Source organism: Myotis davidii, unplaced genomic scaffold (assembly GCF_000327345.1).
Source record: "Myotis davidii unplaced genomic scaffold, ASM32734v1 scaffold142, whole genome shotgun sequence".
NCBI lineage: Eukaryota > Metazoa > Chordata > Mammalia > Chiroptera > Vespertilionidae > Myotis > Myotis davidii.
This window is the reverse complement of record NW_006294400.1, coordinates 5,155,249-5,167,687: the sequence shown is the minus strand read 5'-3', so window position 1 is coordinate 5,167,687 and position 12,439 is coordinate 5,155,249. Positions and strand designations below refer to the sequence as shown.

Here is a 12,439-nt window from a genome sequence, read left to right as displayed (position 1 = left end):
GGGACCAGGCCTTTCCTAAACTTGCATCTCCTGTTGGGCACAGAGGGGGACGCCTTCCCCAAGGCCACAGAGGGACCCTGGGAACCCTCCTCCCTGTCACCACCCCAGCTCTCCCTTCTGTCCTAAAGGCCTCGTCTGCACTGCTGCCCTGCTGCCCTGCTGCCCTGCCAAAGATTCTGGCCCATCCACCTCCACCGACCATCCCTGTGACCCCTGAACATCCCACCAGAATCTCAGGGTGTGGCCGGGCGAAGAAGTGAAGGAACTTGCTGACGGTCCCATGGCCAGCTGGTGACCAAGGTGGGACTCCATCCTGGGGCAGCCAGTTGGGCTTAGACTGCACCCGGTCCCTGTCACCTGCCTGCTGGGCGACACTGAACAAGTCGCCTTCCCCGCCTGCGTATCACGCTCCTCATCTGTGAAATGGGGACAACCCCCTCCCCCCAGGCTTGCAGAGAAGATAAGCGGAACAAGCCTGGCAGAGCCGGTCACAGAGGCCGCGGTGGTCAGGGAGCAGCTCTCACCACTGGATGGTGTCTATGGCTCCAGGGTGGGAGGCAGGTGATGGCTAGAGAGGAGGAGAAGCTGGACCAGCAGACCAACAACCAACCCTCCCAGCCCCAGCCACCCTGGGAAGCCTCAGAACCAGGAACACACAGAAAGGGTCAAAAACAAGAACTAACACAGGCCTTTTATTTGCTCCAGAACTTGGCTGCTGTGTGGTCTGAGGGTGTCATGCTTTCCCAGAGCCGCTAACGGACCTCCTTCCTCGAGGGCGCTGGATTTCTGGGCCAGGTCAGACTGTACCGCCCGCTCCTCCAGGCCTCGTCAGTCCAGAAGGCCCAGCTGCCTGCCACCGGTGCCTGGGACCAGCAAGTCCCCTGAACCTGGGAAATGGTGCCCACCATCTTGGCAAGGTGGCTTTTCACAAGGCGTTGGTTAAAATATTGCACTTGTAAATTAGGAAAACTGATGAGGCAACGGTTTCCTATCACAGGAAGACGTGTCAAGCATCCTACTACTGTTTAAATAAATAAAACTCAAGGTGGGGGTCTGCGCGAGCCCCAGCGGCCCCTGGAGAGCCCTGGAGGCCGGGCCATGCCCCTGCCCCACCAGCCGGTTCTTTAAGGAACTTGGTCAATGCGAGGTCTCCGCAGCAGGGAGCAGCAGCTCCGGATCTGACTCAGCCAGGGCCCCTGACCTGCCGGGGCCCTGGAGCCCCCTCGTACCGCGGCAGTGGGGACCCAATGGGGCCAGTCCTTCTCTCCTCCGGTGGCCTGGGCCTCTCTTGGTCCAAGCCTCTCATCCAAATGTCCATCTGTCTGTCCGGAGACGTGGCCTCTGGGGGCTTGGTTGCCCCCTCCGTCGCAGGGGAGAGGGAGGCGTAGGAGGAAGCCCAGCCCTCCTGGTGCGAATGCTGAGCTCTACCCTGGCGGCCCCTAGAGTGGGGGACTCATCTTCTTTTGGTTAACGAGGTCCAGGTAGAGGTCAGAGCGGAGGAAGCGTGGGTACGAGTCCTTTTCCATGAGCCCGAAGATGCGCTTCTGCGCCAGGTCGAAGCAGCCCCGCGTGACGCTCTGCAGGTTGTCCTTGGTGTGCTCCCGTGTGTACGAGTCCAGGTTTACCTTTGGGCAGAGGTGGCATGGTCAGGGCCGCCTGCAGGGGGCTGACCCTGGGGACCGGGGGTGGGGGTGGGATCTCCAAGCCCCTGTGCTCCACATCGCAAGGTTCAGAGTGGAGGCCCTCGGGCCGGCAGTTCAAGTCTTAGCTCCTCACTTACTGAAGGGCCTGAAAGCCACCTCCAGGGTCAGGCTGCCGGGATTTAAATCCCAGTACCGCCACACCTAGGTGTGTGGCTTTGAGCAAATCACTTAAGTGCTCTGAGCCTCAGTTGTCTTATCTACAGTTTAGGAATAATAGTACCTTCTTCCAAGAGTTGTACAAATTAAGCTAGATCAGTGGTCGGCAAACTGCGGCTCATGAGCCACATGCGGCTCTTTGGCCCCTTGAGTGTGGCTCTTCCACAAAATACCATGTGCGGGCACGCACGTACAGTGCGATTGAACCTTCGTGGCCCATGCGCAGAAGTCGGTCTTTTGTGGACGAGCCACACTCAAGGGGCCAAAGAGCCACGTGTGGCTCTCGAGGCGCAGTTTGCCGACCACTGAGCTACATCATCCGTGTTAAACAGAGAGGGGCTGAATCAACAGACCACCCCTGTGGCTGTGCACACAGTAAGCACTCAATAGATGTCAGCTGCTATGATTAGGCTCTCCAAGACTGTCCCTCATTTTAAAAATGAAGATAATATTAAAATCTACTTAATATTAAATTAAGTTAAATACGTGAGCCCATTCACAAAGGGTTTAGCATCGCCAGAGGCCATTTTTGTTATCCACTGAATTCAGTTCTTCCCGAGGTCCCAGCTGGCTTCCTCTCCACCCAAGACACAGGGTCCCTGAGAATGACCCTGCCCTCTCCCCTTCCTGACCTCCTCCTTGAGGCATCCAGCTGCCCCCAATCGCCAAGAGGCCATGGGGCACGGGGACAGGGCCGAGGGCCCAGACGGGGGCCTTACCTCCTTGCACGCCTGGATTGCGATGTACTCGGCAAAGATCTTCTTGGCCTTGGCTGCCATCTTGGACTGTGACTTGACCTTCTTAAAGTCCTCGCATGCCAGCCAGAACTCCAGGTTCTCCTCACTAAACTCGGTGCGCAGGAAGGCCTGGAACACTGCTAACCCATCTGTGTGGAGAAGTCCGGACCCAGGGTGAGAGGCAGAACCAGCCTCTCCTGCCCTCAGCACCCCCAGATTATCCACCGGGGACCATTAGGGTGTAAATGCCTCTGTGAGCCTGGGCCAGGTATCTCCCTATCTGTGCCTCAGTTTCCTCGTCTGCAAAGCGGGGGTCCCCAGCCCTGTGAGGATCAGAGGGGATCCTGCCCATGAGAGGAGGACCGCCACATTTGGCCCAGTGTGAGCCCTCACAGTTCATGGAAATGTTTCTTGTTATTCTGGGAAAATGGGTCTGAGCACACAGGTCCCAACGGCCTCTAGCAGGCACTGCCAGCTCCCATGGACAGGGAGGGGCTGGCGGAGCCGGCTCAAGGCCAGACCAAGGGCCTCAGCCCGGCCTCAGCCTCCCCCAACAATAGGGCCACCTCACTGGGCCCAGGAAAGAGGGAAAGGCTACCCTGCAGATCAGGCTCCCGCTCTGGTCTAGGGGAGGAGGACAAGAGAGGGAGGGAGAGAACCCAGGGAGGGGGAACAGGCCACTGGCCCCCACTTACATTTATGAAGCAGCAGCTTCTCCAAGGACTCGCCCCACTTGAGGGCTTCTTCCGAGGTGGGCCTGAGGGCAGAGGGAAGGGGCACCGTGAGGCTCTGAAAAGTGGGGCAGCGGGGTCTGGGCAGCCTCGGTTAGCCGCCCTTGGCCCCAGGCAGTGACTGATCCTGACTGGGGAGCCCAGGAGGGGTCCACCCCCTTTCTTGGGGGTCAGCTTCACTTCTATCCCTCCCTGCTCCCCGCCCCTGCCTGGCTGTCCTTCCCAGGGCAGCTATCCCCGGAGGGCTGCTGCTTGCAGGCACCAGGCTCCCTCTATCTGAGCCTCCATCCCACCCAGAGCTGGATTCAATACCCCTGCCTTTTAACCCCACCACCAGCCCTGCTCCCCCTCTACCCCCGCCTCCGGGAAATCAGTGAGTGCCTGAGGGGTCCCAGGGTGCCAGGGGGGACCTACTTGAATGACTTCATCACTTTGTCTGCCTTGCCTGCTGGCTGGGCCCCTGGGGACTCGTTCCGACGCCTGAAGATGCCCAGCTTGTTCTTCATGTCCTTGGCTCTGGGGGGGCAGAAGCAGAGAAGGGGGGTCGGTCAGCCAGGCACACTCGGACCCTGCAGATTCAGGGTCGGGAGGCCACGGGCTGGAGCAAGGGTCACCTACTCCTTCATCGTGTGCCGCCTCTGTAGGTTCCCGTTGCGCGTGAGGTACATGCCTCGGAGCATCTCCGTAGGGCCCCCCACCTTGGGGCCCCGGAAGGTCTGCAGGGAGCACTCGGGGCTCCTGCTCCCCAAGCTCTGTCCTGAGCGGCAGGCGGGCCAGGCAGCAGTGGGGCAGGATGTGGAGGAGCGAGCCTCTGCTTGCTGGGATCCCAGCCGGACTACTGGACTCCCAGGCATAGGCTGGGCTGGGACTCAGACAGGAGGAGCCAGGAAATGGGAGGGGCCAGGACGGAGAGTAGAAAAAAAATCCCTCCTGGCCAACCCTGAGAGGGAGCCCGTGAAAGGGGCTGTGTCTGCAAGGGGCAGCCTCTGGGGCCCGCCCAGGCAGGAAGCCAGGCCGTTATTTGTGAGTGGCCTCCCCTGTTACCACGGCAGCGCGGGGAGGGGGAGAAGTCAGCAAATTGCCCGGAGGGAAGAGGGGAGGAGGGAGAGTCTGTGCACACCAGGGTGGCAGGACTGCCTATTTTTAGCCAAGAACTATTTTTAGCTTTGCCACTCCCCCTATGGCTGCAGATTTCAGCCCTGGGCGGAGCTGCTAGCAGCAAAGGGTTAAATGTCTCATGCTCCTATTCCCCCGCCCCCCCCTTTTCTCTAGACCCCCCTACCCTGGGCACCCCCCAGAGAATAGCTCCCAACCTCAGCCTCTGGCTTGGGATACCCCCATCCACGAACATGCAGGATGCGCCAAATGTCTTAGTACAGTTTTAAGCTTAAGTAACTTCAGAAGAACAAGTCCTATAAACTTTCAAAAACATCTTTTTGAAAGTGCAAATACTTAGTCTTTAAAACGTTTTTGAGTAAGTGTTTTTGTTTTGACTTTTTATCTCCATCTTTCTGATTAAAGATGAGAAATGCTGACTGAAAGCAAACATTTAAAAGGTATGATCTAAATCAGGAAGCTAAATACGTGCAAAAGAAATGTAAAAAACTCAACTTTAAATGTGTTTTATAAGTCTGTAGCATTTATACTTCTGAACTTATTCCAACTTCAAATGGCACTATGACCTACAGGACACCCTTGTAATTGAGGGGAGTGGTACCCGGTGGAGGTTAAGAGTGAGAATTTGAAGCCAGGCAGCCCAGGGTTCGAATCCCAGCTCCAGCAGTAACCAACTGTGCGCCTTTTGTCAAGTTACCTAACCTCTCTGAATGTCACATTTTCTCATCAGTTAAACAGGGATGACAAAGCTACTTAACATCTGCTGGGGTTGTTTCAAGGCCAGGATAAGATGCACAGAAGGCTTAACACAGTGAGTGCCAGGGGCAAAACTGCTCCAGCTGGGGAACTGAGGCCCACATGCCTACCTGAGGGTCCGGGGCAGCTGCCCAGGGATGGGGACCCTGCTCTAGAAGGTTCCAAGCCAATGAGATAAGGCCAAGGAGTCCAGGGATTGGCAGCCCTCTGGGTGAGGACTGGGCCCGCAGAGAGCCCTGTGGTAGCTGCGAGTGAGAGAACACAGCTTCCTGAGCCTGGTGCTCAGAACCCCTGCTCCAGGCCCGCTGTGCAGATGGGTACATAGAAGGGGGGGCGGCGGGAGCTTGTCTGAGGCCCAACCTTTAGGGGCTTCTTGCTGGCTCAGAACCCACAGGGAACAGCAGAGAGAAGCCTGCAGCTGCTGCAGGAAACTGGAGCGGGCAGGGGCGCTGGGGGAAGATCGTTTCTACTTCAGTGGAGCCCAGCTAAGGTCGAGGCAAGGGAAGAAGGTTGCAGGAGGCATCTGGGAAAGATCCCTGTTCTCCCCCCTAAGCCCAATTTGTGCATAATGATGGGCACTCCAGGACCTGGAGAAGAGGTCGCCTCCTAGTGCCACCATGTGTCCCTTTACTTCCCGCCCTGTCCTTCTCTGCAGTCTCCAGGGTCTCAGCCTGGGGCAAAGGAGACCCCAGGAGGCTCTCCACACCTTTGTTAACTGACACTTCTAACAAACCCCAAAACAAAAGCGTACGGGAGCCTGAGCATGGCCCCGGAAAGGCTTGGGGAATATGGGATTCCCTATCTGAGCCAGCAGCGCCCCCTCCTGGCAATGTCCGAGACTGCTATGATTCAAGAGCCAAGAGGAGAAAGGGGAACCTTACCCACTGTCTGTCAGCCCTTCCTCAGAGGCAGCAAGGAACTTGTTGAGGTCTCTCAGCCACAACTTGTTTCAAAGTTGGGACAGGGCAATGGCACCTGGCTGGCTGCCTCGCTTGGTTCCCAGTGGCTTCCAGGTACTGAATCAGCACCTTGCCTGACACTACATCGATGCTGAGGGCAATGCCAGAAGCTCAGAGCCCTGGTGACCCCGCCCTGGGGCCACTGCTAAGTCCCAAGGTTCTGCTGTTCCCTGTGTATGTCTGGGACAGGACTGGGTGCAGCCCCTTCTCCCCCCCCTGTACCCCTGGAGGAGGAAGAGGGGTGCAAGGGTGAGGGCCATAGATCTTTCCAACATACAGGTTTTTGCTCTTTCTCTTCCGGGAGCTTTCGTCATTGTCCCCAACCGCGTCGGGCCCACTCATCTGCGGAGAAAAGACAGATAATGTTGTAATCCAGAGGCTGCTGCCTGAGCAAAGAGAGACTCGGGAATCCAACAGCTCCTGCAAAATCGCTCCCTCTAATCCCCTCCAAAGTCCCCACCCCTCACAGAACAGGTGAGGGAGCGAGACCCCACTACTAGAAACAGCCTGTCCACGGAACACAGCTGGCTTGGCCGAGCCTCCCTCCAAGGGTCTCCTCCTAGTGCACTTAGGACCTGGCTTGCTGAGAAGAGGGCAGAGACGTCACTGCAGGCAGTAGGGCCGGCTGGGGAGCAGCACTTCAGCGGGGGTTCTGCTGTGTGACTGGGCCAATTGCTGTCCTTCTCTGAGCCTCTATTCCTTAATTTCAAAATTGAAATCATAATGACTAACTCGGGATTCTGCCATTTGAAAGACACCTGGGACTGCTCAGTAGTGTGTAAAGTGAATTATTATGCCTCTCTTGCCTTCAAACTATGGCTCCCTCGTACCCTCGGGAAAACATCCAAACGCCATAACATGACGTGCAGGGTCTATCATCGTAGGGTCCGGGCAGAAAGTTCCATTTTAACATCCATTACTACTCCTTAGTGATCTCCCCAGCCTGACTCCTGCTCCGGCAACCTCCCTGCCCTGCCCCAACCTCACAGAATGTCCTCACTGTCTCGCCCCTTACTGTGGGCCTTCGCACATGCTATTCCTTCCATGGGGATGCCTTCTCCTCCTAAGACCCAGCCTCTGGAAAGACCTTGACCTCGGAAAGATGCTTAAATGCCTCCTCACCTGGAGGCCCTCCCTGACCCCTAGATCAAGGTTGTGCCTCCTTTACCCCCTTTGAGGTCCCCACTATACCCAAAATGGCTTGTTCCAAATCTATCTTCTCCACTGGATTGTGAGTTCCCCTGAGCAAGGCTGCTGTCTGACTGCACCTGTCTGGGGAATCTTCCCCGGACCTAGTGCACAGTATCCAATAAATATGTGTAGAATGAATGAATGAATGAATGGAGAGGGAAAGCAGACTGGGAAAGATGCATCTTGAGGTGCCTGCTGCTCGATTCAAGGCCTGCAACTTTATCTCCCAGGCTCCACTTCAGCCCACAGATTCCACCCATTCCACCCCCATCTCCTTGCCTTTGCCTGTGCTGTGCCCTCTTCCTGGAATGCCCTCTCCTCTTCTCCCAGTCTTCACCTCTCCCTAGTCCTGTGGTCGGCAAACCATGGCTTCGCAAGCCACATGCAGCTCTTTGGCCCCTTGAGTGTGGCTCTTCCACAAAATACCACATGCGGACATGCACGTACAATGCGATTGAAACTTCGTGGCCCATGCGCAGAAGTCGGTATTTTGTGGAAGAGCCAGTATTTTGTGGAAGAGCCACACTCCAGGCGCCAAAGCGCCGCAGTTTACTGAGCCGCAGTTTCCAACCACTGCCCTAGTCCATCACTCCTCCAGACCACTCCAGACTCACACCATCTCTACCGGGGCCTCCCTCTGTCTCCCTGCCTATGCTTGCCTATCCTTCTCCAGGGGAAACCAGAGCTCCAACTGTGCCGCCCAGAGAAAGAGCCCAGGAAATGCTCTGAGGCAGCAGAGGAGCTAGTGCTCAGAGAGGGATGGGCATGGACACTATGTCCCCAGACATGATAGAAGGCCTCCAGGTGTGGCTCTCAGCTCTGATTTCTCACGAGCCCCACCCTGGGTCTCAGTTTCCTCACTTGTAAAATAGAGATGGGCTACGCCTTAAAATACTGTGTTAATTCTGGAAAGAAAAATAATCCAGAGATATCCAGCAGGAGGAGCTACTAGCCTCAGTAAAGCACGCACCCATGGATGGATGGATGGATGGATGGATGGATGGACGGACAGATGGATGGATGCATGGATGCATGCATGGATAGACCTACAGATGGACAGATGAAGTATAGCATCATTTATAGAGCTTGCACTATAGGCCAGACCTTGGGATGGGCATTATTCAGATACTATCTCATTCATCTTTAAAGAAAGTCCATAAAGTAAACAGAGGCTCAGAGAAGGTAAGCCACTTGGCCAGGGAAACCCAGCATTTAACTGGCAGCAGGAACCTAGGTCTATCTGAATGCAAACTGTGTGTTTCTCCGCCAGAGGATGCTGCTACGCAAAGGCGAGGACGGAGCACGTTTTGAATGTTTTCAGTGAAAGACTCAGGGGAAATGCCGCCTCCTTCCTGAGAACGCTGCCCCACCAAGGCTGTAAACACGAGTGTGTACGTGCACACACAGGCGCACGCCCGTCTGTGACGAGGGATTCCAGAGCTCGGTTTGCAGCCAGGCCTGGGTATGGATCTTCTTTCCGCTGACTTTGGAGAAGTCTCCCAGCCTCTCAGCTTCGGCTTCTTCAGTTCTAACGTAAGGCAGGAGGCTGACCACACCCCCCACTGTTGGAAGATTCACCGCATGGCCCAACCTTGGCACACAGGGTGTCCTCACGAACCAGAGGCTGCTGTGTTCATTGCCCAGTGAGTGCTACTGCTGTCACCCATTGAATACACAAGCTGCGGTCACGCCGGCCTGGAGAGGCAGTGCCCGAAGCCCCCACCCGTGGGAAAGGGCCCAGGAGCTGTGCTTCCTCCCATTCTAACCTCAGCTTCCGCACTTTATCAGCACCACCCAATGGGCCTGGGGACCACTCCCGCCCGCCCGCCCGCCCGCCAGCCTCTGCACTGCTGGGAAATGGGCTCTTCCTGCCCCTGCTGGGAGGGGGTCATCTTTGGGAGAGGGGTCATCTTCGGCAGGGACCAGCCAAGCCAACCCCCCTGACAGAGGGGCCGGGCAGCTCTGGCCCTGGGAGTCGGCCCCCAAAGGTGCCAGGAAAACCCAGGCACCAAGGGTCGGGGGACAGAAAGTGAAGAAACTAAGATGAAAAGTTAGGATTCTCATTTGCAGCCAGAGTAGCTCCCAAGGTTCCTTTCTCCGGGAACTGCAGCCAGGCCTGCCCAGAGCCCAGCACACAGAGGGCCTCTCCTTCCCCTCTGCTCCCCGCCATCTCTAAGCTGCATGACCCGCCCTGAAGAATGGCTCACGGAGGTGGACTGAGCCCAGAACCATCTCCCTTCACTCCAGTCAGGACTCCCTGGGGCCTGCCCAGCCCCACCCGGCCATCTCCAGGGACCGAGAGCTCACTGCCTCTTGGAATAATAATTATACTTTTTATTGTAATTAGAACTATCATCATAGCAGTGAAGATGCTAAACTGCCTGGATTTGAATTCCAGCTCCGTCGTTTATCAGCTGACAGGCCTCAGACGAGCTACGTCCCTTTTCTGGGCCTTGGTTTCTTTACCTGTAGGAGGAGGAGGATCATTGGACCCACCTCTTATTATAAGGATTAATGTTAGCCCGTAAGAAGTGCAGAGCACAGTGTCTGTCCCTAATGTGCTCAGTAACTATTAGCCACTGTCGTTACTGCTGTTACTTGCTGAGCGCTCACGATGTACCAGGCACCGAGCGAAAGTGCTATTCGAATGTGAGCACATTTGGAATGTTTTCCGTGAAAGACTCAGGGGAAATGCCACCTCCTTCCTGAGAGCACTGCCCATCAGGGTTGCAAAGACGTGTGTGTACATGCACACACAGGCGGTGACTACCTTTACCCAATTTAATCTTTGCAACAGTTCTAAGAACTATTTGCTTATTGCTTCCAGTTTGCAGGTGGGAAAACTGAGGCCCAGAGCAGTTCCATTACCTGCATGGGCTCTCAGAGCTGGTAAGTAGCAGAGAGTTTTGGGCCCAGTTCCAGAGCACCCTCCGCCCCCCAGGACTGAGGGCGCTCCTGTGAGCAGGGCCTCACAGGGTTTCCCAGCCTGGCAGACCCCATGGAACCCTGTGGAAACACTGGATCTAAACTCTACACTTATTTGTTTAGACACAGGAAATCATTTCTCTTAGGCTTTTCTTAAATAGGAGGCTGGAAGGTGTTATCACCTCTCGGATCTGGAGGCATCCTAGGAGCCCTCTTGTCTGACCCGCAACCTAAAGGCTTAGTGCGGCAGGCAGAGCCCCCTCCCCACCACCCCCCCGGTTAAAACCTCTGCACATGCCAGTGCCCTGCAGGAGGTGGGACAAGGTAGCATGGCCAGGGAGGGGCCCTGCCCCACCTCCTCGCTGTCAAAGAGTGACCTGTGACTCTGGCCTGGGCCAGGCCAGACTGTGGTGCAGTTCAATGGCAGCATCCTGTGCCCAGACACAGGTAGCTCGGGGCTTCGCTGGCTCCCAGGAAAAGGGCAGGCACGGGCCTGTGGATCTGTCCAGCCTGGCCTCCAGGGAGCAGCCGGCAGAGCGAGGTCTGGCAGCAGAGGGCACTGTGAGACAGCGCAGCTCAGCACCAGGAGGCAGGCCCAGGCAGGACTCACGAGATAACGGTGTGGGGTCTCCTCTCTGGACCTCAGCAGGCCCATCAGTAAGGTGACCACAGCCGGCAGACCACGTCCGGTCTGTCTGATCGGACACTCGCACTCACAGTAGAAATCGGTGCACAAGAGGGCAGGACGACAGGCGGGGGGAGGGTCCACGTAGGGCCTGTCACCCTGCGACAGGCAGCTTTGTGCTCGAGGCAGCCTCCGCTTAGCCACACAGAGCACACTGACCAGCCTGAGGCCGTGCCAGCTCTGTCCGGGGCTCTTAGGTCTCATGTCACCCAGGGTCAGTGCCACGGGCACAGAGCACCTACGTACTGCAACCTTCTTGAATCCCTGGACAACTCCGAGCAGACGCAAGTCTTCCCAGTTTATAAGAGGAGACAAAAGCTCAGAGAAAGACGTCACCTGGCCAAGGTCTCAGGACCAGGCAGGAGGAGGCAGGGCTAAGGCTTGAACAGGGTCTGTCTGTGTCTGATTCCTTAGCCTGAAGACTTTACCTCTCTCCTCCCAGGAAAGCCAGGCCTGAGCCAGGGAGATGGAAGTCCTGGGAAAGCGCTGCCTCCCCCGCTGCCAGCCCCCTTCCCCTGCCCCTCACCAGCATGAGGTGCGCAGGGTCTGGGGTAGGGCCAGAGAGGACGGGACAAGGGTGAGGCCACTGTCCAGCTGCACGCGCTGAGTGGTCTGGGACAAAACATTTCTCCCTTGGCCTCAGGCTCCCCACAGCAAGATGAGTACAGCCGGGCCCTCCTTGAAGCAGTGCCGTGAACGCTAGGAAGGGAGCTGGAGGCACAGGGGGAATGTTGGGGTACCTGCTACTCCGCTTGCTGCTTATCTGCCTCCTCGTCCTTGTCAACATGATTCCCATGTCTGGAGCACCCACCAGGTGCTGAGTGGCAGCCCTGCCCTTAGCACTTTACCCGAGTTGGGCTATTTAATCTTCTTGGCAACCGTTCAAAGGAGATGTTATTACCATACCCATTTCACTGATGAGGAAACTGAGGCTCAGAGGGACAGGGACTTGCCCAACGCCCACTGCCAGTGAGGGATGGAGGGAGACCAGGGTGCTTGTCCAGCCTAGACCTTACTTCCCCTTGACAAGGGTAGGTTTTTTACTAAAGCCGGCCGGCTGGAGGGAACAGGATATAAATGATGATGGACTCAGGGCCCGGCAAGCAGAAGCCACACAGAAGGGGTAGCTACCACGGGCTGGGGCAGCCTCCGAGGCCCTGCCAGCTCAGTCCCTCAAGCCCAAGAAAGGAAGCAGCAGACCAAAGGAGGGTGGGGGAGGGGGGGGAGAGGAGGCCAGAGGGAACCCTGGGCACCCAAAGGGGGAAGCTGAGAGCGCGGGTCCAGGCCTGCTGGACTCCCAGGCGGAAGCATCTATCCCCAAATAGGAGCTGTCAGCTAATTTGGGGAACTAGTATGCATGAATGTGTGTGAATTTATCGACATTATCTGTATTTCCCTTGGGCCAAGTGGGGGAGGGAAGAGAACTTGGATGGGTCTGTAGGGGGACTCAGGATTGAGAGGCTCAAGGCAGATGGTGGAC

General features: G+C 56.7%; 1 protein-coding gene across 6 annotated transcripts in view; it reads right to left on the bottom strand.

The window, feature by feature from the left end:
* Positions 1-665: 665 nt before the first annotated feature.
* Positions 666-12,439, bottom strand: part of LOC102775557 (regulator of G-protein signaling 3) — an 87,599-nt gene continuing 75,825 nt past the window's right edge. For 4 of the 6 annotated variants that reach the window (XM_006768613.2, XM_006768614.2, XM_015567110.1 and 1 more), the window contains exons 3-7: positions 6,436-6,500; positions 3,742-3,843; positions 3,292-3,353; positions 2,579-2,745; positions 672-1,625 (exon numbers count right to left, since the gene is read on the bottom strand). In XM_006768613.2, coding sequence (XP_006768676.1) covers positions 1,440-1,625; positions 2,579-2,745; positions 3,292-3,353; positions 3,742-3,843; positions 6,436-6,500 — 582 coding nt within the window. In that variant the 3' untranslated portion in view covers positions 672-1,439. Of the gene's footprint in view, positions 1,626-2,578; positions 2,746-3,291; positions 3,354-3,741; positions 3,844-3,945; positions 4,369-6,435; positions 6,501-12,439 lie in introns of those variants that run through there. The other 2 variants (XM_006768612.2, XM_006768616.2) reach the window with 2 other exon arrangements.